This window comes from Pistacia vera, unplaced genomic scaffold (assembly GCF_008641045.1).
Source record: "Pistacia vera cultivar Batoury unplaced genomic scaffold, PisVer_v2 Contig645, whole genome shotgun sequence".
Taxonomy (NCBI): Eukaryota; Viridiplantae; Streptophyta; class Magnoliopsida; order Sapindales; family Anacardiaceae; genus Pistacia; species Pistacia vera.
Genome location: NW_022196496.1, coordinates 586,615 through 609,517, shown reverse-complemented (window position 1 = coordinate 609,517; position 22,903 = coordinate 586,615). Strand labels below are relative to the sequence as shown.

The 22,903-nt window shown below is 34.8% G+C and overlaps 3 protein-coding genes across 5 annotated transcripts; 2 read left to right on the top strand and 1 right to left on the bottom strand.

Moving 5' to 3' along the window:
* Window positions 1-3,573: 3,573 nt before the first annotated feature.
* On the top strand, window positions 3,574-9,660 carry LOC116111605 (phosphatidylinositol 3,4,5-trisphosphate 3-phosphatase and protein-tyrosine-phosphatase PTEN2A-like). Of its 2 annotated transcripts, none has more exons than XM_031397770.1 (13): window positions 3,574-3,806; window positions 4,207-4,789; window positions 4,894-4,995; window positions 5,078-5,134; window positions 5,881-5,946; window positions 7,111-7,287; window positions 7,406-7,492; window positions 7,582-7,646; window positions 7,723-7,799; window positions 8,233-8,279; window positions 8,388-8,518; window positions 8,815-8,884; window positions 8,979-9,660. In XM_031397770.1, exons 2-13 carry the CDS (start codon window positions 4,211-4,213, stop codon window positions 9,483-9,485), a joined length of 1,965 nt encoding a protein of 654 aa, XP_031253630.1. In that variant the 5' UTR covers window positions 3,574-3,806; window positions 4,207-4,210; the 3' UTR covers window positions 9,486-9,660. The 2 variants fall into 2 exon arrangements, with proteins under 2 accessions (XP_031253630.1, XP_031253629.1); XM_031397769.1 differs by having other exon boundaries at window positions 3,576-3,806; window positions 4,192-4,789; window positions 8,979-9,659.
* Window positions 9,661-9,852: 192 nt separating this feature from the next.
* LOC116111581 (small RNA degrading nuclease 3) lies at window positions 9,853-22,244 on the bottom strand. Of its 2 annotated transcripts, XM_031397743.1 has the most exons (13): window positions 22,124-22,244; window positions 21,408-21,590; window positions 21,199-21,288; window positions 20,525-20,593; window positions 19,643-19,783; window positions 19,300-19,416; window positions 19,151-19,220; window positions 18,907-19,001; window positions 18,498-18,632; window positions 18,312-18,419; window positions 17,248-17,352; window positions 16,627-16,955; window positions 9,853-10,442 (listed from the first exon to the last, which is right to left on the bottom strand). In XM_031397743.1, the coding sequence occupies exons 1-13, from the start codon at window positions 22,154-22,156 to the stop codon at window positions 10,292-10,294; spliced, it is 1,626 nt and encodes a 541-aa protein (XP_031253603.1). In that variant the 5' UTR covers window positions 22,157-22,244; the 3' UTR covers window positions 9,853-10,291. The 2 variants fall into 2 exon arrangements, with proteins under 2 accessions (XP_031253603.1, XP_031253602.1); XM_031397742.1 differs by lacking the exon at window positions 9,853-10,442 and having other exon boundaries at window positions 16,107-16,955.
* On the top strand, window positions 12,743-15,909 carry LOC116111593 (phosphatidylinositol 3,4,5-trisphosphate 3-phosphatase and protein-tyrosine-phosphatase PTEN2A-like). The gene is made up of 9 exons (XM_031397756.1): window positions 12,743-12,802; window positions 13,361-13,537; window positions 13,656-13,742; window positions 13,832-13,896; window positions 13,973-14,049; window positions 14,483-14,529; window positions 14,638-14,768; window positions 15,065-15,134; window positions 15,229-15,909. Exons 1-9 carry the CDS (start codon window positions 12,743-12,745, stop codon window positions 15,733-15,735), a joined length of 1,221 nt encoding a protein of 406 aa, XP_031253616.1. The 3' UTR covers window positions 15,736-15,909.
* Window positions 22,245-22,903: the final 659 nt, after the last annotated feature.

Here is a 22,903-nt window from a genome sequence, read left to right as displayed (position 1 = left end):
CACCCAAAAAGAGGGCATAGACTTTCATGAGACCTTCTCTCCTGTTGCTAAACTTGTCACTGTGAGAGGTCTCCTTGCTATTGCTACCATCAAAGGATGGCATTTGCATCATTTTGATGTGAACAATGCCTCTCTTAATGGAGATTTGCAAGAAGAGATTTACATGAAAAAACCACCCGGGTACACTAAGGGGCAGCCACACCAAGTTTGTAAATTGCTGAAGAGTCTTTATGGCCTTAAACAAGCATCAAGAGAATGGAATTTCAAGCTTACCTCCTCTCTTCTTGAATATAGGTTTATCCAATCAAAAGCTGATTATAGCTTATTCACAAAGCAAGATGGTTCTTCCTTTATTGCCTTATTAGTCTATGTGGATGATATATTACTTGCTAGTAATTCTCAATCTTCTATTGATTCACTTGGAATTTTCCTTAACCATAAGTTCAAAATTAAGGACCTTGGCTGTCTTCGCTACTTTCTTGGTTCAGAGATTGCTCGATCATCCAAAGACATTCACATTTCTCAAAGGAAGTATGCCTTAGATATTTTGGCAGATTCCGGCATGCTTGGCTGTACCCCCCTTAAACTTCCACTTGATCAAAACTTTAAACTCAGCAAAATAGAGGGCGTGCAACTCCAAAACCCATCTACTTATAGGAGATTGATTGGCCAGCTGATATACTTGACTCTCTCTCGGCCAGACCTCTCATTTGATGTACAATTGTTGAGTCAGTTCATGGATAAACCCTCCTCCAGTCATTTGGCAGCAGCTTACAAGGTCTTAAGATACATTAAAGCAGCCCCTGGACAAGGGATTTTGCTGTCCTCTTCATCCATTTTTCAGCTTCGTGCCTATTGTGACTCAGATTGGGCTTCTTGCCCGGATACTCGTCGGTCAACCACAGGGTATTGCATATTCCTTGGTACTTCATTGGTTTCTTGGAAATCCAAGAAACAAAATGCGGTTTCCAGATCTTCCGCTGAAGCGGAATACCGATCTATGGCTACTACTTGTTCTGAATTACTTTAGCTTCGGTATTTACTTCAAGATCTTGGCATCTCACATACTCAAGCTGCTCTATTACTTTATGATAATCAAGCCGCTCTTCACATTGCTGCCAACCCCGTGTTTCACGAACGGACCAAGCATATCGAGCTTGATTGTCATCTTATTCGGGATCAAATTCAAGCTGGGATTGTATCTACTGCTCACGTGTCTTCTAATAATCAGCTGGCTGATATTTTTACTAAAGCTTTGCCTTCTTATCTGCTGTACTCCCATCTCTCCAAGATGGAAGTAGTCAATCTCTACTCTCCATCTTGCGGGGGGGTGTTAGAAGACACTGGACAAACGACTTGTAGTTTAGCCAACACCTAAATATGCTGATATATGTATCTGATTGTATTTCATTTCATTTCAATTTGTATTCTTTTCATTTCATTTGTATTTACACTTTACAGATATCATAAGGATATTAGAGTAAGTTGTTAGGCGGTTATACTGTTGGCTGTATATATTCTCCCTTTTCATTAATGAACAGTACACCTTTTAGGGATTCATTTCAGATCCTTCTTCTCCATCAAAATTGCTCCTCTGTTTCCTTGTTGCCCAAATTTTGATTTCTATGCTTTCTTGCATCTTACTTTCTTAAAATATTATTTGGGTTAAATTGTATTAACTTATTTTTTTATTTAAAATGGTTACATAAATTTTTATCTTTTAATTTTCTTTAATATAACAATTATAAATAGATAATTACAAAAAATATAAAATGAAATTATACAAGAAATAAAAGAATCTAGAATCTCCTATATTATTTATTTATTTTAATAATTTAAATTTATAATAAAAAGAAATTTGTTAAGGGAATTATTTTATTCATACATAAAGATGTTGATGATTTAAAATTAAAAAAAATAAGGTAGTGTAAGTAATCCCTATTTAAAGTGTATTAAATACGGATTATGAGGTTTGGAAATTGATGGATCCCCTGAAGTATGGGTAATAACGCAGAAGTCCCTGCCGTTAGCATTTTCTCGTTAGATTTAACTGAATGTAGTCAAATGATTTCAAACTATTCATTCCCAGCAACCCAACCTTCTTCCCTATCGTCGCACCCGCCTCCAGTCCGTACAAATTCGGCTACATAGCACTCCAATTTGAACTAAACCAAAAAGAAATCTAATCCAAATTTAAATCTGTTGTTGTGATTTCTTACACCAACAATAAGTATGCAAGCCTTCGAGGGAGTCCGCGCAAGGGTCTATTAGAGATTAAAAAATATAATGTTGAACCAATGATCAACGATAATAATAATACGAATAAAGAAATAAAGGGATAGACAAAATGTACGGATGCAAACTGCTATTTTATTCATATGTTTGCAAACTCTATTTGTTTTCATTGCTCTTAACTATTGAGAAAATAAAATTTTAGATCTCTTTTTGGGGTGAAAAACCCATATTTATACTTTTGCACGAGTGGTCTTACTCATGAAACAACCCTCTCATCATTTAACACGTGACCTGACAAACCACCTTTATTGGAGACTTATTACTGAAATAGTCTTCTCACAAAATGACACACGACTTGAATGACAATTCAACCCTAAACCTTATTGTTGAAGTAATTTATGATAACCTTACAAATAAAGTAACATCTTCTAACTATGACACGCAACCTGGACAGATGTATAGTCACAAGACACGTGACGAGAGTTCATGCTCCAGTTATTTAGTCCCAAGACACGTGACGAGAATTCATGTCCTAAGAATTCACTGTATAACAAAATCTATGAAACAAACAAACAAAGAAAATTCAAATTTAAAAGAAACAAAACGAACTAAATCCCAATTAAAAAACAAAAAAAAAAAAAGGAGGGGATGGGAGGAGTTCCCCCATTGCTACGGCAGCTTGGCTTCAGTGCCCCACTCACTCCATCGTTCAACCCAATTGTTCCCACTGTAGTAGCACCACAACCAATCTTCGCACCCTACCCTACGTACGACATAACAGCCCTTACCACTTGTGCACCACTACCATATCCGAAATCTATTTCCCCCAAACCAATAGCTCCAGTGCTCCACCTCTTTCAAAGACTATGATAAATTATCAAATTAATGTCGAATGCCCAACAAATAATTATACATATCCAAAGAGAAAAACACAAAATAAAAAAAAAGAAGTTCTCGTTGTCAGAAGATGGGGAAGAGAGGGTACGAGGCTTTTTATTTTGGGTTCTTTTAATATTTTTATACTATTGTTTATAATTAAGTTTTTATTTTAATTAATCATTAATAATTCAATAATTGTATATGTTACGGCCATTTTACTCCCTCCTTTTTTATTAATTATTAAAGTGATAAATATTATGTGTCATTTTACTTTTCTGCCCTCCTTGATGTTAGAAGTTAGACCAAACCTCGGCCTCGGGTGTTTAAATAATCCCATTAAATGATTCAATACCAAAATTGATTGGATAAACTGAACTTGCATTTAACAACAATCAAAATCAGAAAACAGCGAATAAGAAGACATAATGGGCTTCTTATGGCCAGGCCCAAAATGGTAGCTCTTCCAGATTTACCGGATTTTGTTAGAATGCAGAATTAGCGTAAAGAAAATAATTTTGACCGGCGTGAGCGGGTGCTCTACGTTTTGATTGTTGCGGGTCACGAACTTCTATGCAAGCTTCTCCTTAATTTCCAACGCTGAAATGAGGCCACACTAAGCAATACTCCATCAAATCACACGCAAAACTACGCAGCATCTATCGATCTCTGTTGAAATTTTGATTCATATTCTGGTGAGTGATTCAATGTCTTGCCTTTGTCAATACCTATCCACATTATGAATCCAAATATTTACGCTCAATTTTCGAACCATTGGATTACCAGATCTCAGTTTGTTTACCTTTGCTTCATATAGGCAAATGCAATGCAAATATTTATTTTCAATCAAGTAGTTTATTGTTTCATAAATGTAAAATATTTTTCATAAATGTAAAATATTTTGAGTGTTAATGTTAAAACGAAAAATAAACGTAAATCATAATTAACAGTCCAGATAATGAATTGCATTTGAATTATCATCTGGAATGGAAATTAATAGCTTGATTTATCGATGTAGTAAATTGCTTACGAATGTTTTATTTGGTTTAGTTTGATGTCTTGATCAATATTAGTGTTTAGACCTATATTTTGCAGCGACATGGATTCAGAATCTGCTGACTCAGCTTCTCAACATTCTGCTAAGGCTTCTGATGTTAAAGATTCTGATAAAGCTTCTAACATTGCACCTCCAACGCAAGCTTCTAATGTTGAAGCTACTGATAAAGCTTCTAAAATTGAACCTCCAGCCGAAGCTTCTCATAAAGCTTCTAATCTTGAACCTCCTCATAAAGCTCTTAATGTTGAACCTGCTTCAACCCATGTTAATGAGCCTAACAGTAGTGCACAGGAATCTCAACTGTCTAATTTATCTCCTGCTTCCAACATATCATCTGGGGCTAAAGCTGTGAAACTTCCGCAGCCTGTGCCACCACAAGAAAGCCCACATGCTGGAAATGCAGGGATGTCGAAATTTACACGTTTTACTAGCGAGCTTGGATTGCGTTTACCCTCAATCACTCCTGTACAGGATAAGAGTGTCGAAGGCACCTCCACAATTTCACCAGCTGGTGTGCTTGGTTCATTTACAAAAGGTCTATTTGACTCATCTAAGAATGCAGTAAAGGCAGTGCAGGTCAAGGCACGCCATATTGTATCTCAAAATAAACGAAGATACCAGGTTACTTATCTGTGCACCACTGCTGGTAGTTTACCTTTTCCATTTAATCACACTGCAATAGTTGATTGTTGATCATTTGACACAATATTATGCACAATATGCAGGAAGGAGGATTTGATTTGGATATGACTTATATTACTGAAAATATAATTGCAATGGGGTTCCCTGCTGGTGATATAAGCTCAGGATTTTTTGGATATTTTGAGGTTAACATATATCACCATGATATTTTTAGTTAAAAGAGATTTTATTGCTTTTATCACATTATTAACAAAAATTGTGACGCAGGGCTTCTATAGAAATCACATGGAAGAAGTCATCCAATTTTTTGAAACTCATCACAAGGTACTCTATAGTTGTAAATTTTAAGACTTGAATCAGTGTTGTCTTGTTTATCTATTTGTTTGATTTTATTTTCTTTTCTGGATAAATATTGGGTTAGGAAGGGGCAAGTGTCTAATGCCCTTCCTATAGCACCACAATATGATTGCTTGGCCTAAATAAAGCTCAAGAACCAAGTGAGGAAGAATGATCGCCTTGCTGCTCAATCACCTATTGTCATGCTGGTTATATATATATCTGGAGTTAGGTGTATGCTATTGGGTTCTTTTTCCATCAAAATAAATAATTTACATTGGGATGCTTATTACATGATATTTGCTTCCACTGATAAGATGATATGCTTCCAAATATTGAATGAGTGCTTTGTCTCATTTCAGGGATAAACTAATGGAAAACCTTTTGTAAATTCTGCTATGGTGGATACAATCGTCAAAATAGTTAGCAAAAAATATTTTGCTCAACCTCCACAACTATTTTGAGTTTTAAATTCTTAACTACATTGTTTTTTTTTTTTTTTTTTTTTTTTTTCTCATTGCTATATCATCAGTGTAGTTGGTAGTGGCCTATTGTGGATGGCTTGACATGCCAAAATTTCACAGTTGAAGTTTTATGCTTGTTTGGCTTTACTTCGAGTCGACTATTTGAATCTAGTTCTACATTTTGCCAAGCTTGATCAACTCCTTGTAAATTCTATCAAATTTTTTTTATTGGAAAATCATTGTCTAATAAAATCAACATTTTATGTGTAGGGAAAATATAAGGTGTATAATCTTTGTTCAGAGAGATTGTATGATGCATCACTATTCGAGGGGAAGGTACTTTCTTCATGCTATTGCTTTCATAAATTATGTGGGTTGTGGTTAAACATGAGATATTTTTCTGTATGTATGTGTTTATTTTGGTGGATTTGAAAGAATTTTAGAAGTTTGCATTCTCATGCCTAAGCAAATGTTAACAGAGTTGTGTTCTATACTTCTATATGAATAAGTCATCTTATTGCTTCATGTTATTGGAGGGAGAGATTGTATGATGCATCGCTATATGAGGGGAAGGTAGTTTCTTCTTGTCATTGCTTTAAAAATTATCTGGCTGGTGGTTGAACATGAGATGTTTCTCTCTACGTATGTATATATTTTGGTGGATTCGAAAGAATTTTAGAAGTTTGCATTCTCATGCCTAACTCATGTTATAAGAACTGCAATTGATTTCGTGTCGTCAATCAGTGCTGATTTCTGGTCTCACTCTGTAAATTGGCAATTTATTATGTTCTTATTGTGTATGAATGTTAAAGGTTTGCTTTTAAATCTTTTATATCTGTGCAAAGACTGGGATATTCAAAGTTACTTTAAGAAGACTTATTTCATTGACATATAGTGTTTCAGTTTAAAATTTCTAAAATTAACTTAGCATGGGTAAGTTACTGATGTCAGCTCTATGAAATAACTTAAGTTCTTGTTAGAAATGGCTACTTTGCTGTGATTGCATGTTGAAGCAATAGTCCACAATCTCTCCTGGCTTTAAAAAATTGAAAAAAACTTGTGTCAAGATAAGCTTGTTCTTTGAATCACATTGTTAGACTTTAACCACTTTATGCTTTCATCTTGAATAAATTATGGACAAAGAAGAAGAAATCATAGTTCTTTGTCTTGTGGATGAGATGTGACATTAAGCTTTTCATGGTTGGAGATCTTTTACTATATAATATGTTATGTGTCTACATCAATATAGTACTGAATTATAAGATCACACATTTTCCAGATATCATTGTGAATTACAAAGATCTGTGTGTCCAAAAGAAGAGAGAAAATAGTATCAATTACATTATCTACCTTCTTGTGCTGCTGAGTTTTGAATATTATGACCGGTAAAGATTGTGCAAGAAATTGACAAATCTAATACTGGATTATGTGTTGTTTATCAACTAATGCACAATATAGTTTTCCAGTTCTTTTATATATGATTTGTCCGAATGTTTGCAGGTTGCATGCTTCCCTTTTGATGACCATAACTGTCCCCCTATTCAGCTTATATCATCATTTTGTCAAAGTGCCTACTCGTGGTTGAAAGAAGACATTTTAAATGTGGTCGTTGTTCACTGTAAAGCTGGTATGGCGAGAACAGGATTAATGATTTGTAGCCTTCTTTTATTCCTTAAGGTGAGGTTTTGTCATCAATCCTTTAAGCTCAATGATTTTTGAGGTGAATTCTACTTCTTTTGGTTTTTTAAGCTGTTTTCATGATTGGATTATTACTATCTTTGCGCCTTGTGTGCAGTTCTTCCCAACAGCTGAGGAGGCCATTGATTATTACAACCAGAAAAGATGCACAGATGGGAAAGCTCTAGTTCTCCCAAGTCAGATTGTCAGTTACTATTAATAAAATTATTTTACCTTCAACGTTACTCGTTTTACATTATTTTGAAATTTCTTTTTCTTTTTTGCTTTCCTTAGAGGTATGTCAAATACTTTGAACGGATCTTAACATATTTTAATGGAGAAATTCAGCCTGGGCGTAGGTACACCACTGATCTGGCTCTCAAAATACTTCATCTTGACCATCAAGAAGTTACTGAAATTATGATTGTATAACAGGTGCATGCTTAGAGGATTTCGGCTTCACCAATGCCCTTATTGGATTAGACCCTCTATTACAATCTCTAATCATAGTGGTATGCTATTTCTCCTGCTCAGCATGATAATTATTTTGACAATATTGTGATATTATGAACTGTCAACTACCCCTTTTGGGGTCAGAGTACTGTGATAGAGCTCCCTGTTTTATTTTGTATTTAGCTTAACAAAATTACACTTGTTCCTCTACTGTATTTTGGATCTAGCACCAAATGCTTGTTGGGAGAGCAAAAGTTTATTTGGAAATTCTGATCATACCAATAAAAATAGCTAAATTTGCAAATTGTTGACCTGAGTTTCCCTCAGTAAAAAAATCTCTCATTCTTTGATTAGCTGAAGTTTAGACAGGAAATTAGAGTGTGCTTTAATACATGCATGAAGACTATTGCATTATGTCTTTCATTGTTTCATGTTGTATTTCATAATGTGATATGGAACTATATTTACATCGACACTTTCCTTTGTCTACAGGAATTCTGTTCTCGACAAGAACGCATCCGAAAACTAAGGATTTAATGGTAAATTTTTTCAAATTAGCTGTTTACAGTTTACATTGCCAGTTAAGTTTTTGTTGCCAGTGCATAATTTTGATATGTGATTTTTGCCTAATGACTTTGTTTTTGCAGCCAGAAGATTTCTGGATTAAAGCACCAAAGAAAGGGATTTTGGTCTTTGCTTTGCCAGGGGAGCCTGGTCTGACAGAATTGGTAGGGGATTTTAAAATTCAGTTTCATGATCGACAGGGAGACTTCTACTGGTTTGTAAATTTTCTCCTTTTTTTGCATTGCTGTTTAATTAATTAACTTATGAATGAAAACTTATTAGAAGTTATACTGAAAGAACATAAGACAATTCTTTATTCTTTTTATGGATCAGTATACCGATCCTTCATTTTAGCTTGAATTTGTTTTATGTACAAGCAATTGTATTTTTTTACTAGTAATCCGCATTCTGCTTATCAGTGTTATAGCATGTATTTTTTTTCTCTCTCTTTAATTTGCATGTGTACTATATCTCAAGGAAAGTTTCCCCTTCTTTTTCATTTGCTTGTAGTTGGTTAAATACGACAATGACTGAGAACAGGAAAATATTGGATGCTTCTGAACTTGATGGTTTTGACAAGGTAAATGACAATATTTTGTCTAAGACTTAAAATACTAAATGGTGTAGTTCTTATACCTTTTCCATTATTTGGATACTTTGGCTGCTGTTTCCAGAGAAACTTGCCTTCTCCTGGATTCCAAGTTGAGGTCGTGATGATAGACTATGATGGTACTTTACCTACAAGATCCAAACCTGATTCTTCCAGCAAGAGATCTGATGGTAGCTCAAATTATGTTTCGGGTCCAACTGGCGGGGTTGCAACTAATTCCAATCAACGTGAAGTGACTGGAAATGAAGACAATGATAATGTATTCTCAGACAGTGATGGAGAAGAGACTGAAGCTTCAAAGAACCGAAAAGCTGGTGTTGGTTCTGGAGGGGAATCTGCAGCCCATGGAGTAGGATCTAAGAGCCAGGCAGGGAGTGTATCACAGGGGACTGGACAATTGTCTCAGAAAAGTAAGGAACCAAGTAAAGAACCAAATATTGATGGGATTAAACAACCTGCATCTGGCCAGATTCCATATATAGCTTCCGCAGGGGCAAGTGATATCAGGGCAATTGCTGCTGATGCTTCAGTTTTCAGCTTTGGGGATAATGAAGATTATGAAAGTGAGTGAAGTCTATAATTGTATGAAAAACACTTGTACATAAGCTCCTCGTGAACAAAATGATTTGATTGTTGAGGAATTTGTTCATTAAATTTATCATTTTCATTTTTAATGTTGTTCATACAACAAAGCACAGTTTCCACATGGCTCTCTTCTCCGAAGTGTTGAAACTTGAAAGGTGTTATGGCCACTGAAATTCAAGCTCATGTATTTTCATAAGTTTTGTTTTGCCAATAAATGAAGGAACAGGGTTCACGGCAGCCAATATCGATGTGGTGACCAACCAATTAACTTCAATTAGAAATAGGTCACAAAATACTTTTGATGGATCCATTTTCTTTTATGTTCGCAGTTGCTCACACAAGAACCACTTTTGTTACTATACTGAAACGAGTACTGAAACACCATTAACGGAGAGAGTTAAGAAATAAAACAATGAAATTGTAAATAAGCATATGAACCAGAACAAGTCCAAAACTGCTTGGCAGAAGAATAATCAATCCAAACCATGAAAACTCAACTCAAACCAATGTAGCTCCACATTTTCTGCACCCCATAATATTCCCTCATTTCTTCTACATCTGAATTACAATACCATGGAATGTTTTTCCCTTTGCTAGTTAAAAACTAATGACAATCACTCAAAGCAATGAGAAATATCATAAATTTATCTTTCTATTGGCCACATCACATTCACCGGCTGCTCCTCAAAGTTCCAAATTCGACCCAAAATTTCTTATCACACGTAATATGCAGCAAATTAGCGGTGGCATCTGGCCTAGACTGACATAGCTTAAAATTCTACGGCAGCATATTCACCTTCTTTTATTCTTTTTGTCATTTTTCATTTCTACTTTCTTTTTAAGGATAGATATCATCTTATCCTGCGTTGAAATTTGAAAATCCTTTTCTCTCAGTTCTTGCTTCAAACTTTCTATCTCTTTCAAGTGATCATCACACTGATTTGAGTCTACCATTTTCCTCAATCTTTCAATCTCCTTCAAGTGCTCTTTACACTTGCACTCATTTGATGCCGCTACTATCTCTTTGTTTGTCTGCTCAATCTTCTGTTTTTTTGATACACCTGAGTTCTCCTCTCCTTCGAGAGCTCTCTTAACCAAAAACTGGCCAAGAGGAACATCACGTGCCATTTTACGAACATATAGGCTGGCAGTCACACCTTTGCTGGTTTGGAATTTGACAAGTTTCTGCCCCCTCCCAGACGAATCCTAACAGAAACAGGGACAAGATTTAATTTAGCACAGCCAAATAACTAGCGAGAATAGGCCTAGCTTTCTCACCCTTACATACAAACACAAACAACAGGCATCTAAGTTCACAAAACGAGGTGAAAATGCTACTGGAGTGGATAAATAGAATATTATTTTATCCCTCACCAGTGAACTCTTTATGTTGTTGGACAAGAATACACAGATTTCTTCATACAAGAAATTCCCGAAAAAGTGAACCAACTACAAAATACAGAGCATTTCTACAGGAAATACTTCAAATTTGACATACCTTTTCTTGGCTGCCTTCCACATTCTCAAATGCTTGACATGCCTCTTGTGGGCTGCTAAAAATAGCAACAGCAGAATACTTGTCTCCTTGACCTCTTTTTGATGTCTGACAGAAAGTTAGTCACCACATTAGAAACTTAACATGGATACAAATTCATAGTCAGTAAACTAATGCATGAAGAAGCAGGCCAATTCATAGTATGAACAAATCTAAAAATTTAAAATCCCTGTTGGTAGTTTTCAAACTGACCCAACACAAGTAAATCTCAATCAGCTGCTAGGATTGGGTCAATTTACTCTCACGCAAGAACAACACCAAAAGATTATGACTGACATTTAATTGTTACTGAAGTTCTTAATTCTGGGTTGTTCAAGAAAAAAATTATTTCCCCTTCAAGCGCATGAATGAAAAGACATCATGATTTGAGCCATCTGACTGAAATTAAAATAAATCAAGAAAATAAAAACCACCTCTTATTGCTTGTTGAAGATAAATGCTATCACATTTTAATACTAAGAAGAGTAATGCTACACATACAAAGTTGGGATCCAAACTTTGTATCCCAACTCATGTGACAATTCAGTTGGTAAATTAGTTCACTTATCTCATCATCCTATAATTAAAGAGATGTTGACAAATCAATTGACACATGGGTTGAGATACAAAGTTGGACCCAACTTTGTATGTGTAGCATTATTATACTTAAAAACTGATATGCTTATATCCACTCAGACCAAAATTGATTGAATATAAAATATTTCATTAACTCATCTGTATCTCCCCCTATATCTATATGATGGAATGGGGTTGCTTGAATAACAAGGACCATTGAATGCATATAAAACTGAGTGAATAAAGCACTATTAATAAGAAAGAAAATTTTAGCAAGTCAAGAATTATCAGGCATACAATGTACAAAAGTGGCACATCTAATTTTTTCCTCTGAAGTGCATTTCTAAGCTCTGGATGACTAGCATGAAGACTGTCCATTCCTTAATTGCGGTAAGTGATGATGGCGCACTGACTCAAATTGATTAGCAAGATTATAAAATACAATACTCAACCTTGACTTCGATTGTGAAGTCCCCAGGAATCACTCTGTGTAATTCTTCACAAGGCACATTGACTGGTATCCTGTGGAGAAGTAGCTTTGCCTTGTCTATTTCTGCCACCTGCAGTTTTAAAAATACAAAATATGATAATATGAAATCAGAATTAAAATTGAGCAGGATCCACCAGACGAAACTTACATCTTCTTGAACAATGGTCATAGCATTATCAACTCCACGCTCTATTACAGCAAGAACTAGTTTCATTGCAGCACATGCATCATCTAAACAATCATGTGGAGCACCATTTTTCCGAATTTCATAGCCCAGCACAGACTGTCAAAAAGAGAAATTTTAGATGCACATATAAAACCGCCAGTAGCTGCTTGCCTTTCATCACTGCACTAAACATAAATTTGACCACAGAAAAGCCTCAAATGAGCTCAAAAAACAAGAAAATGGAAGGGATTCTTCACAAGTCTTTGCTGTGATAATCTGGACAGCTCAGAGTAAATTCTTTATATAACAGGTTCTAAACAAAAGGGAAAGTTCTAGGGCAGTGAGTGAAGTCTATAATTGTATGAAAAACACTTGTACATAAGCTCTCGTGAACAAATGATTTGATTGTTGAGGAATTGTTCATAAATTATCATTTTTCATTTTAATGTTGTTCGTACAACAAGGCACAGTTTCCATATGGCTCTCTTCTCCGAAGTGTTAAACTTGAAAGTGTTGGCCACTGAAATTCAAGCTCATGTATTTCATAATTATAAGTTTGTTTTGCCAATAAATGAAGGAACAGGTTCACGGCAGCCAATATCGATGTGGTGACCAACCAATTAACTTCAATTAGAAATAGGTCACAAATACTTTGATGGATCCATTTCTTTATGTTCGCAGTTGCTCACACAAGAACCACTTTTGTTACTATACTGAAACGAGTACTGAAACACCATTAACGGAGAGTTAAGAAATAAACAATGAAATTGTAAATAAGCTATGAACCAGAACAAGTCCAAAACTGCTTGGCAGAAGAATTCAATCCAAACTATGAAAACTCAACTCAGACCAATGTAGCTCCACATTTTCTGCACCCCATAATATTCCCTCATTTCTTCTACATCTGAATTACAATACCATGGAATGTTTTTCCCTTTGCTAGTTAAAAACTAATGACAAAGTTTTGAATATTATGACCGGTAAAGATTGTGCAAGAAATTGACAAATCTAATACTGGATTATGTGTTGTTTATCAACTAATGCACAATATAGTTTTCCAGTTCTTTTATATATGATTTGTCCGAATGTTTGCAGGTTGCATGCTTCCCCTTTGATGACCATAACTGTCCCCCTATTCAGCTTATATCATCATTTTGTCAAAGTGCCTACTCGTGGTTGAAAGAAGACATTTTAAATGTGGTCGTTGTTCACTGTAAAGCTGGTATGGCGAGAACAGGATTAATGATTTGTAGCCTTCTTTTATTCCTTAAGGTGAGGTTTTGTCATCAATCCTTTAAGCTCAATGATTTTTGAGGTGAATTCTACTTCTTTTGGTTTTTTAAGCTGTTTTCATGATTGGATTATTACTATCTTTGCGCCTTGTGTGCAGTTCTTCCCAACAGCTGAGGAGGCCATTGATTATTACAACCAGAAAAGATGCACAGATGGGAAAGCTCTAGTTCTCCCAAGTCAGATTGTCAGTTACTATTAATAAAATTATTTTACCTTCAACGTTACTCGTTTTACATTATTTTGAAATTTCTTTTTCTTTTTTGCTTTCCTTAGAGGTATGTCAAATACTTTGAACGGATCTTAACATATTTTAATGGAGAAATTCAGCCTGGGCGTAGGTACACCACTGATCTGGCTCTCAAAATACTTCATCTTGACCATCAAGAAGTTACTGAAATTATGATTGTATGACAGGTGCATGCTTAGAGGATTTCGGCTTCACCAATGCCCTTATTGGATTAGACCCTCTATTACAATCTCTAATCATAGTGGTATGCTATTTCTCCTGCTCAGCATGATAATTATTTTGACAATATTGTGATATTATGAACTGTCACCTACCCCTTTTGGGGTCAGAGTACTGTGATAGAGCTCCCTGTTTTATTTTGTATTTAGCTTAACAAAATTACACTTGTTCCTCTACTGTATTTTGGATCTAGCACCAAATGCTTGTTGGGAGAGCAAAAGTTTATTTGGAAATTCTGATCATACCAATAAAAATAGCTAAATTTGCAAATTGTTGACCTGAGTTTCCCTCAGTAAAAAAATCTCTCATTCTTTGATTAGCTGAAGTTTAGACAGGAAATTAGAGTGTGCTTTAATACATGCATGAAGACTATTGCATTATGTCTTTCATTGTTTCATGTTGTATTTCATAATGTGATATGGAACTATATTTACATCGACACTTTCCTTTGTCTACAGGAATTCTGTTCTCGACAAGAACGCATCCGAAAACTAAGGATTTAATGGTAAATTTTTTCAAATTAGCTGTTTACAGTTTACATTGCCAGTTAAGTTTTTGTTGCCAGTGCATAATTTTGATATGTGATTTTTGCCTAATGACTTTGTTTTTGCAGCCAGAAGATTTCTGGATTAAAGCACCAAAGAAAGGGATTTTGGTCTTTGCTTTGCCAGGGGAGCCTGGTCTGACAGAATTGGTAGGGGATTTTAAAATTCAGTTTCATGATCGACAGGGAGACTTCTACTGGTTTGTAAATTTTCTCCTTTTTTTGCATTGCTGTTTAATTAATTAACTTATGAATGAAAACTTATTAGAAGTTATACTGAAAGAACATAAGACAATTCTTTATTCTTTTTATGGATCAGTATACCGATCCTTCATTTTAGCTTGAATTTGTTTTATGTACAAGCAATTGTATTTTTTTACTAGTAATCCGCATTCTGCTTATCAGTGTTATAGCATGTATTTTTTTTCTCTCTCTTTAATTTGCATGTGTACTATTTCTCAAGGAAAGTTTCCCCTTCTTTTTCATTTGCTTGTAGTTGGTTAAATACGACAATGACTGAGAACAGGAAAATATTGGATGCTTCTGAACTTGATGGTTTTGACAAGGTAAATGACAATATTTTGTCTAAGACTTAAAATACTAAATGGTGTAGTTCTTATACCTTTTCCATTATTTGGATTCTTTGGCTGCTGTTTCCAGAGAAACTTGCCTTCTCCTGGATTCCAAGTTGAGGTCGTGATGATAGACTATGATGGTACTTTACCTACAAGATCCAAACCTGATTCTTCCAGCAAGAGATCTGATGGTAGCTCAAATTATGTTTCGGGTCCAACTGGCGGGGTTGCAACTAATTCCAATCAACGTGAAGTGACTGGAAATGAAGACAATGATAATGTATTCTCAGACAGTGATGGAGAAGAGACTGGAGCTTCAAAGAACCGAAAAGCTGGTGTTGGTTCTGGAGGGGAATCTGCAGCCCATGGAGTAGGATCTAAGAGCCAGGCAGGGAGTGTGTCAGAGGGGACTGGACAATTGTCTCAGAAAAGTAAGAAACCAAGTAAAGAACCAAATATTGATGGGATTAAACAACCTGCACCTGGCCAGATTCCATATATAGCTTCCGCAGGGGCAAGTGATATCAGGGCAATTGCTGCTGATGCTTCAGTTTTCAGCTTTGGGGATAATGAAGATTATGAAAGTGAGTGAAGTCTATAATTGTATGAAAAACACTTGTACATAAGCTCCTCGTGAACAAAATGATTTGATTGTTGAGGAATTTGTTCATTAAATTTATCATTTTCATTTTTAATGTTGTTCATACAACAAAGCACAGTTTCCACATGGCTCTCTTCTCCGAAGTGTTGAAACTTGAAAGGTGTTATGGCCACTGAAATTCAAGCTCATGTATTTTCATAAGTTTTGTTTTGCCAATAAATGAAGGAACAGGGTTCACGGCAGCCAATATCGATGTGGTGACCAACCAATTAACTTCAATTAGAAATAGGTCACAAAATACTTTTGATGGATCCATTTTCTTTTATGTTCGCAGTTGCTCACACAAGAACCACTTTTGTTACTATACTGAAACGAGTACTGAAACACCATTAACGGAGAGAGTTAAGAAATAAAACAATGAAATTGTAAATAAGCATATGAACCAGAACAAGTCCAAAACTGCTTGGCAGAAGAATAATCAATCCAAACCATGAAAACTCAACTCAAACCAATGTAGCTCCACATTTTCTGCACCCCATAATATTCCCTCATTTCTTCTACATCTGAATTACAATACCATGGAATGTTTTTCCCTTTGCTAGTTAAAAACTAATGACAATCACTCAAAGCAATGAGAAATATCATAAATTTATCTTTCTATTGGCCACATCACATTCACCGGCTGCTCCTCAAAGTTCCAAATTCGACCCAAAATTTCTTATCACACGTAATATGCAGCAAATTAGCGGTGGCATCTGGCCTAGACTGACATAGCTTAAAATTCTACGGCAGCATATTCACCTTCTTTTATTCTTTTTGTCATTTTTCATTTCTACTTTCTTTTTAAGGATAGATATCATCTTATCCTGCGTTGAAATTTGAAAATCCTTTTCTCTCAGTTCTTGCTTCAAACTTTCTATCTCTTTCAAGTGATCATCACACTGATTTGAGTCTACCATTTTCCTCAATCTTTCAATCTCCTTCAAGTGCTCTTTACACTTGCACTCATTTGATGCCGCTACTATCTCTTTGTTTGTCTGCTCAATCTTCTGTTTTTTTGATACACCTGAGTTCTCCTCTCCTTCGAGAGCTCTCTTAACCAAAAACTGGCCAAGAGGAACATCACGTGCCATTTTACGAACATATAGGCTGGCAGTCACACCTTTGCTGGTTTGGAATTTGACAAGTTTCTGCCCCCTCCCAGACGAATCCTAACAGAAACAGGGACAAGATTTAATTTAGCACAGCCAAATAACTAGCGAGAATAGGCCTAGCTTTCTCACCCTTACATACAAACACAAACAACAGGCATCTAAGTTCACAAAACGAGGTGAAAATGCTACTGGAGTGGATAAATAGAATATTATTTTATCCCTCACCAGTGAACTCTTTATGTTGTTGGACAAGAATACACAGATTTCTTCATACAAGAAATTCCCGAAAAAGTGAACCAACTACAAAATACAGAGCATTTCTACAGGAAATACTTCAAATTTGACATACCTTTTCTTGGCTGCCTTCCACATTCTCAAATGCTTGACATGCCTCTTGTGGGCTGCTAAAAATAGCAACAGCAGAATACTTGTCTCCTTGACCTCTTTTTGATGTCTGACAGAAAGTTAGTCACCACATTAGAAACTTAACATGGATACAAATTCATAGTCAGTAAACTAATGCATGAAGAAGCAGGCCAATTCATAGTATGAACAAATCTAAAAATTTAAAATCCCTGTTGGTAGTTTTCAAACTGACCCAACACAAGTAAATCTCAATCAGCTGCTAGGATTGGGTCAATTTACTCTCACGCAAGAACAACACCAAAAGATTATGACTGACATTTAATTGTTACTGAAGTTCTTAATTCTGGGTTGTTCAAGAAAAAAATTATTTCCCCTTCAAGCGCATGAATGAAAAGACATCATGATTTGAGCCATCTGACTGAAATTAAAATAAATCAAGAAAATAAAAACCACCTCTTATTGCTTGTTGAAGATAAATGCTATCACATTTTAATACTAAGAAGAGTAATGCTACACATACAAAGTTGGGATCCAAACTTTGTATCCCAACTCATGTGACAATTCAGTTGGTAAATTAGTTCACTTATCTCATCATCCTATAATTAAAGAGATGTTGACAAATCAATTGACACATGGGTTGAGATACAAAGTTGGACCCAACTTTGTATATGTAGCATTATTATACTTAAAAACTGATATGCTTATATCCACTCAGACCAAAATTGATTGAATATAAAATATTTCATTAACTCATCTGTATCTCCCCCTATATCTATATGATGGAATGGGGTTGCTTGAATAACAAGGACCATTGAATGCATATAAAACTGAGTGAATAAAGCACTATTAATAAGAAAGAAAATTTTAGCAAGTCAAGAATTATCAGGCATACAATGTACAAAAGTGGCACATCTAATTTTTTCCTCTGAAGTGCATTTTTAAGCTCTGGATGACTAGCATGAAGACTGTCCATTCCTTAATTGCTGTAAGTGATGATGGTGCACTGACTCAAATTGATTAGCAAGATTATAAAATACAATACTCAACCTTGACTTCGATTGTGAAGTCCCCAGGAATCACTCTGTGTAATTCTTCACAAGGCACATTGACTGGTATCCTGTGGAGAAGTAGCTTTGCCTTGTCTATTTCTGCCACCTGCAGTTTTAAAAATACAAAATATGATAATATGAAATCAGAATTAAAATTGAGCAGGATCCACCAGACGAAACTTACATCTTCTTGAACAATGGTCATAGCATTATCAACTCCACGCTCTATTACAGCAAGAACTAGTTTCATTGCAGCACATGCATCATCTAAACAATCATGTGGAGCACCATTTTTCCGAATTTCATAGCCCAGCACAGACTGTCAAAAAGAGAAATTTTAGATGCACATATAAAACCGCCAGTAGCTGCTTGCCTTTCATCACTGCACTAAACATAAATTTGACCACAGAAAAGCCTCAAATGAGCTCAAAAAACAAGAAAATGGAAGGGATTCTTCACAAGTCTTTGCTGTGATAATCTGGACAGCTCAGAGTAAATTCTTTATATAACAGGTTCTAAACAAAAGGGAAAGTTCTAGGGTCCTCCCTCACTATATTTATACATGCCAGTGCACATAGAATCAATGAACTTGCCTTGCACAGATTATTCAAAGAAGGTCTTCTATTTCCATCCGCGTATTTGAAGATTAAGGAGGTATCAATGACTCTTGGATGATCTACTTTTAGCGCTGTATAAAAAATAAAATAAAAAAGGATAATGCAATAGCAAAGAAATAAGGAGGTGTAACTACATTGCATCATGGTCCCATCTGAAATCTACAATTGTTTCAATGTTACACAAAAGAAGCTCAAATATAAGCAATGGTGCTTAACTTACCATGTAGGTCATTATTCAAACTGTGGCCCACTAAAATGATCCCATGTGATAGTAGCTTCTTCATTCTTTTCTGAAAAATGCAGTACATAATGTCAAACAAAAAATGCAGAGAATGACCCTAAAAACCAGAAAAAAACACAGCATTTTACCTGTATTTCTGCCAATGAACAGGTAACACCAACCAGATCTTCAGCAGTAACTCCAGTAATCTCAGATCTATAATCAGCAACTGCTTTATTAGGGTTCACAAGTTCATCCAACTTCACCTGAAAAAGCAACCCCAAAATCTCATTATATATGGGTGCGAAGGGAACATCTGATATTACGTATATGAAATTCATCAATCAATAACAGCCCAAACTTAAAGGCTGAACTATTAAGAACTCTTACTGGTCCATAAATAACAAAACAACAAGGTTGAAGAAATAAATTTCTTTCCTTTCTGGGTTATTGGAGCATATGCTATTGCAAGAGTTGAAAGCCATATAATACCTCTAAATTGCGATCAACAACACACACCCGCACCAAAGCCTCACTGCCATCTTCACAGAGAACCATCTCACAATCAACAGCATACATTGTGTTAGATGTCATCGCTTTGGATTTGTCACCAAGTTTGGTAACGACCCACTCCTGGTACGCAAACCAGAAGTTAAAAGTTAAGTTAGCCACATTGAACGTAAGTTATCAAAGCCAATTGAAAAAGCACGAGTAACAGAAAGCCTAGATGTTTAGCTAGTAATTCATATTCAGAAGCACATATGAGAACAGCCATATAACTCATCTTTGCTCCTTGAGCTATTTAAACAGCACCATTTATCTATAGTAATAGCTAGATTTATAAAGATGTCGGAAGTACATTTATTTACCAATTGAGAAATAGTGTCTAAACAAAAATTGACCAAAATCAACACGATTAATTAACTGTGCCCATCTTAAGCTAAAATTTAAACAGCAATTACAAATACATGTAGTCTACGAATTATTTACAAAAAAATTGACATATATGATTAAGAAAAATTCACTTTAGTGTTCCATTACATGTTTAGTTATTATCAAACCATTATGAACACGAGTAAATAAATTAATCATATAATTTTCCTATCAATTAAACGTGTCAACAAAAAATTTAGTAATGAGTTACACAGATTGCGATGTGTTACATGTTTAGTAAATAAATGGTGTTTGTGTTGATGTTTTAACAGTATTAATTAAATCTGTTGTGTTCCAATCGGTACATATATTAAAATTTCCCTGTATCAACATGCCAACATGGATTTCCTACCCCATTTAAAGCAATGTAAGCAATCCAAATAAAGTTAACAATATAATGATCAATTGTAATTAACATGGGCAAAGATTGAGAAGCCAAACCTCATTGCACGATGGGAACATATAATCCAATGCATACTGAGGGTGTTGAAGAGTTAAACGGACCAGCCTCTGCACTGCCACCATGACAAATTAACAGATATTACAACAGAATCTTCTAAAAATTAAAGTGTAAAGTTTAGCATACATGCATTAGAATCAATAAGAACACAACAAAAGAATTGAGTAATAACACTACAATGACTAATAAGAAAGGCATGTACCGTTATGAAGTTGGCAGTAGTTTTCAAGTTATATAGTCATATGAATGTGACATAGGGAACTAGCTATAAGAAAACATGAAAGCCTAAAACAAAGGCAGAAAGTAACAACCGAGGTTTTCAATATCACTAAACTACACTTACAGCAAACATGTAAGTTTGGAACATAAAGCTACAGGCATTTAGTACATATTAAAACAGAAACTCTACAGAAAACACATTTCATTTTTATTATTTTAGGAACAAAATGGAACAAAGGCCAAATAGCTTTGCCAACATGCCTATCAAAACAAGGCACAGGAGGATTGAAACACAAGCAATCAAGCCACGATTTAACTTATATCATACCAATAATGGATAAGAAAAAGCAGTCAATGAGAATATGAACTGCAACACATCGCTTTATTGCAATTGTAGGACCAACCCATCAATAAATGAAAATGAAGTAGACCATACCTGCTCAGGGGATTCATCATCAGGAGATTTCTTTTCATATAGCTCCAATATATAACGATTCTGATGACGTTGCAGTACTTTTGCAATAAACTGAGAATGACAAGGAATCATATATGCTCAACATCTTGACAGGATGCTTTATCAAGGAGTAATTGAAAGTCATTTTAAAAGAATCAACACTAAAAAGAAAATTTTAGATTATTTTTTACCTTTAAATCATCCTCCTTTGTAAATGTCTTTAGAAAAGATACCAAAACGTCATTGGACCTCTTAGCCGGATCACTTAAACTAGAGCCGAACTTTTTGTCATAACTATTCAAAAAGTCCTTCCAACCACCAGCAGTACCCTGCATTCCTTGCTTTTGGACCATCTTAACAATTCCAACAAGAACCTAGAAACATCTTAAATGTTAATATGAGGTACCCAATAAATAAACAAACAATGAAACACCCAAAGCTTGTAGTCAAAACATATGGTTGCACCTCATTGGAATAACAGCTTAAAAGCAACAAAAAAAAAACAACAGCAGCGTGCCCCTGACTGATCAATTGACTATAGCTGAATCATTATCAATATGACATAGTGACAGAAGTTCAAACACGGACACAAGGATTAAATTTTAGTAAATGCTGCGTTTTTATGCAGTCAATTCGAGTGTGATTGAAATTTGATGGAACAATAGTTTGTCATTCTCAGAAAAAATAAGGGACTCTGCATCTTGAAACTCCAGTTTAAAAGCTAAAATTCCATGCCACCAAATACAAAGTAAACGTTTTTATAATTAAAACTAACAAGCCACTAAAGTAACAGTCCGAACGTTAAAATTAGAAGTATAAAATCATATATTGCAAAAAAACTATTGTTAATCATAAACAAAATCAAGGCAAAAATTCCTAAAATTATAGCCGCAAGATAGGCGCTTACCTTTTTCTCTAAAATTTCGAGTTTCTGGTCCATTTTGGGTATTCGGGTTACAGATTTGCGGCTACTTGCTAGTGAAAAAACCGGGAAGAAGATGTTTAAGGGTTTAGGGTTTACAACTCTGTAATACTCAGCGGGGCAATTTTGGTATTTAACATTAATATGGTATAAAAGTCGGGATTTTTTTTTTCTTTTGGGTAATTAAAAAAGAAAAAGACAGTCGGGAATTTTGTTTTCTTAAAGGAATTAAATTTTAGTAACTTTATTAATTATATGAAAACTGTTTTTATTTTCTCGTATAAAGTTTGATCTAATTTATGCTGTTATTTATGTGTCATTTATTTATATAGTGTAAAGACATCTATTGCAATATTTATTTAATTATAAGATATATATTGTTAATTGTGTTACTATATCCCAAAATCAATGATTTAATCATATGTTACGTAATCCTAACTTTATAAGATAAATCTTTGTTTTTAATTTTCTTAGGTTTTTCTATCTTTACCTTTCCAGATTTCAAATATTCTGAAAAATAACCAAATATAAGATCATCTCCAATCACAAACACCAAATTGATGTAAGTTTTACACCAAATTAGTGTGATTTTTAGTGTATTTCACTATTGTATTTTTAATCTATTGCACTAAATATTACACTAAAAATAATATTCTTTAGAATATTTTATTTCTTTTTCTTTCTATATAATAATTAATAATTAATCTATTTCACTCACTATTTTAATTTATATTATATTTTTTTTAATTTTAATGTCTTTAAATT

Coding starts and splice junctions, on each gene's coding strand:
- LOC116111581 (XM_031397743.1), bottom strand. CDS start 22,156: ATGGACCAGAAACTCGAAATTTTAGAGAAAAAG. Junction 19,417..19,642: donor TTGTTGATCGCAATTTAGAG/GTATTATATGGC, acceptor TTGCTTTTTCAG/GTGAAGTTGGATGAACTTGT. Junction 18,633..18,906: donor CTTTGAATAATCTGTGCAAG/GCAAGTTCATTG, acceptor TCTTTTTGACAG/TCTGTGCTGGGCTATGAAAT.
- LOC116111605 (XM_031397770.1), top strand. CDS start 4,211: ATGGATTCAGAATCTGCTGACTCAGCTTCTCAACATTCTGCTAAGGCT. Junction 7,647..7,722: donor GAAATTCAGCCTGGGCGTAG/GTACACCACTGA, acceptor ATTGTATAACAG/GTGCATGCTTAGAGGATTTC. Junction 8,885..8,978: donor AACTTGATGGTTTTGACAAG/GTAAATGACAAT, acceptor TGCTGTTTCCAG/AGAAACTTGCCTTCTCCTGG.
- LOC116111593 (XM_031397756.1), top strand. CDS start 12,743: ATGGCTCTCTTCTCCGAAGTGTTAAACTTGAAAGTGTTGGCCACTGAA. Junction 14,769..15,064: donor CGACAGGGAGACTTCTACTG/GTTTGTAAATTT, acceptor ATTTGCTTGTAG/TTGGTTAAATACGACAATGA. Junction 15,135..15,228: donor AACTTGATGGTTTTGACAAG/GTAAATGACAAT, acceptor TGCTGTTTCCAG/AGAAACTTGCCTTCTCCTGG.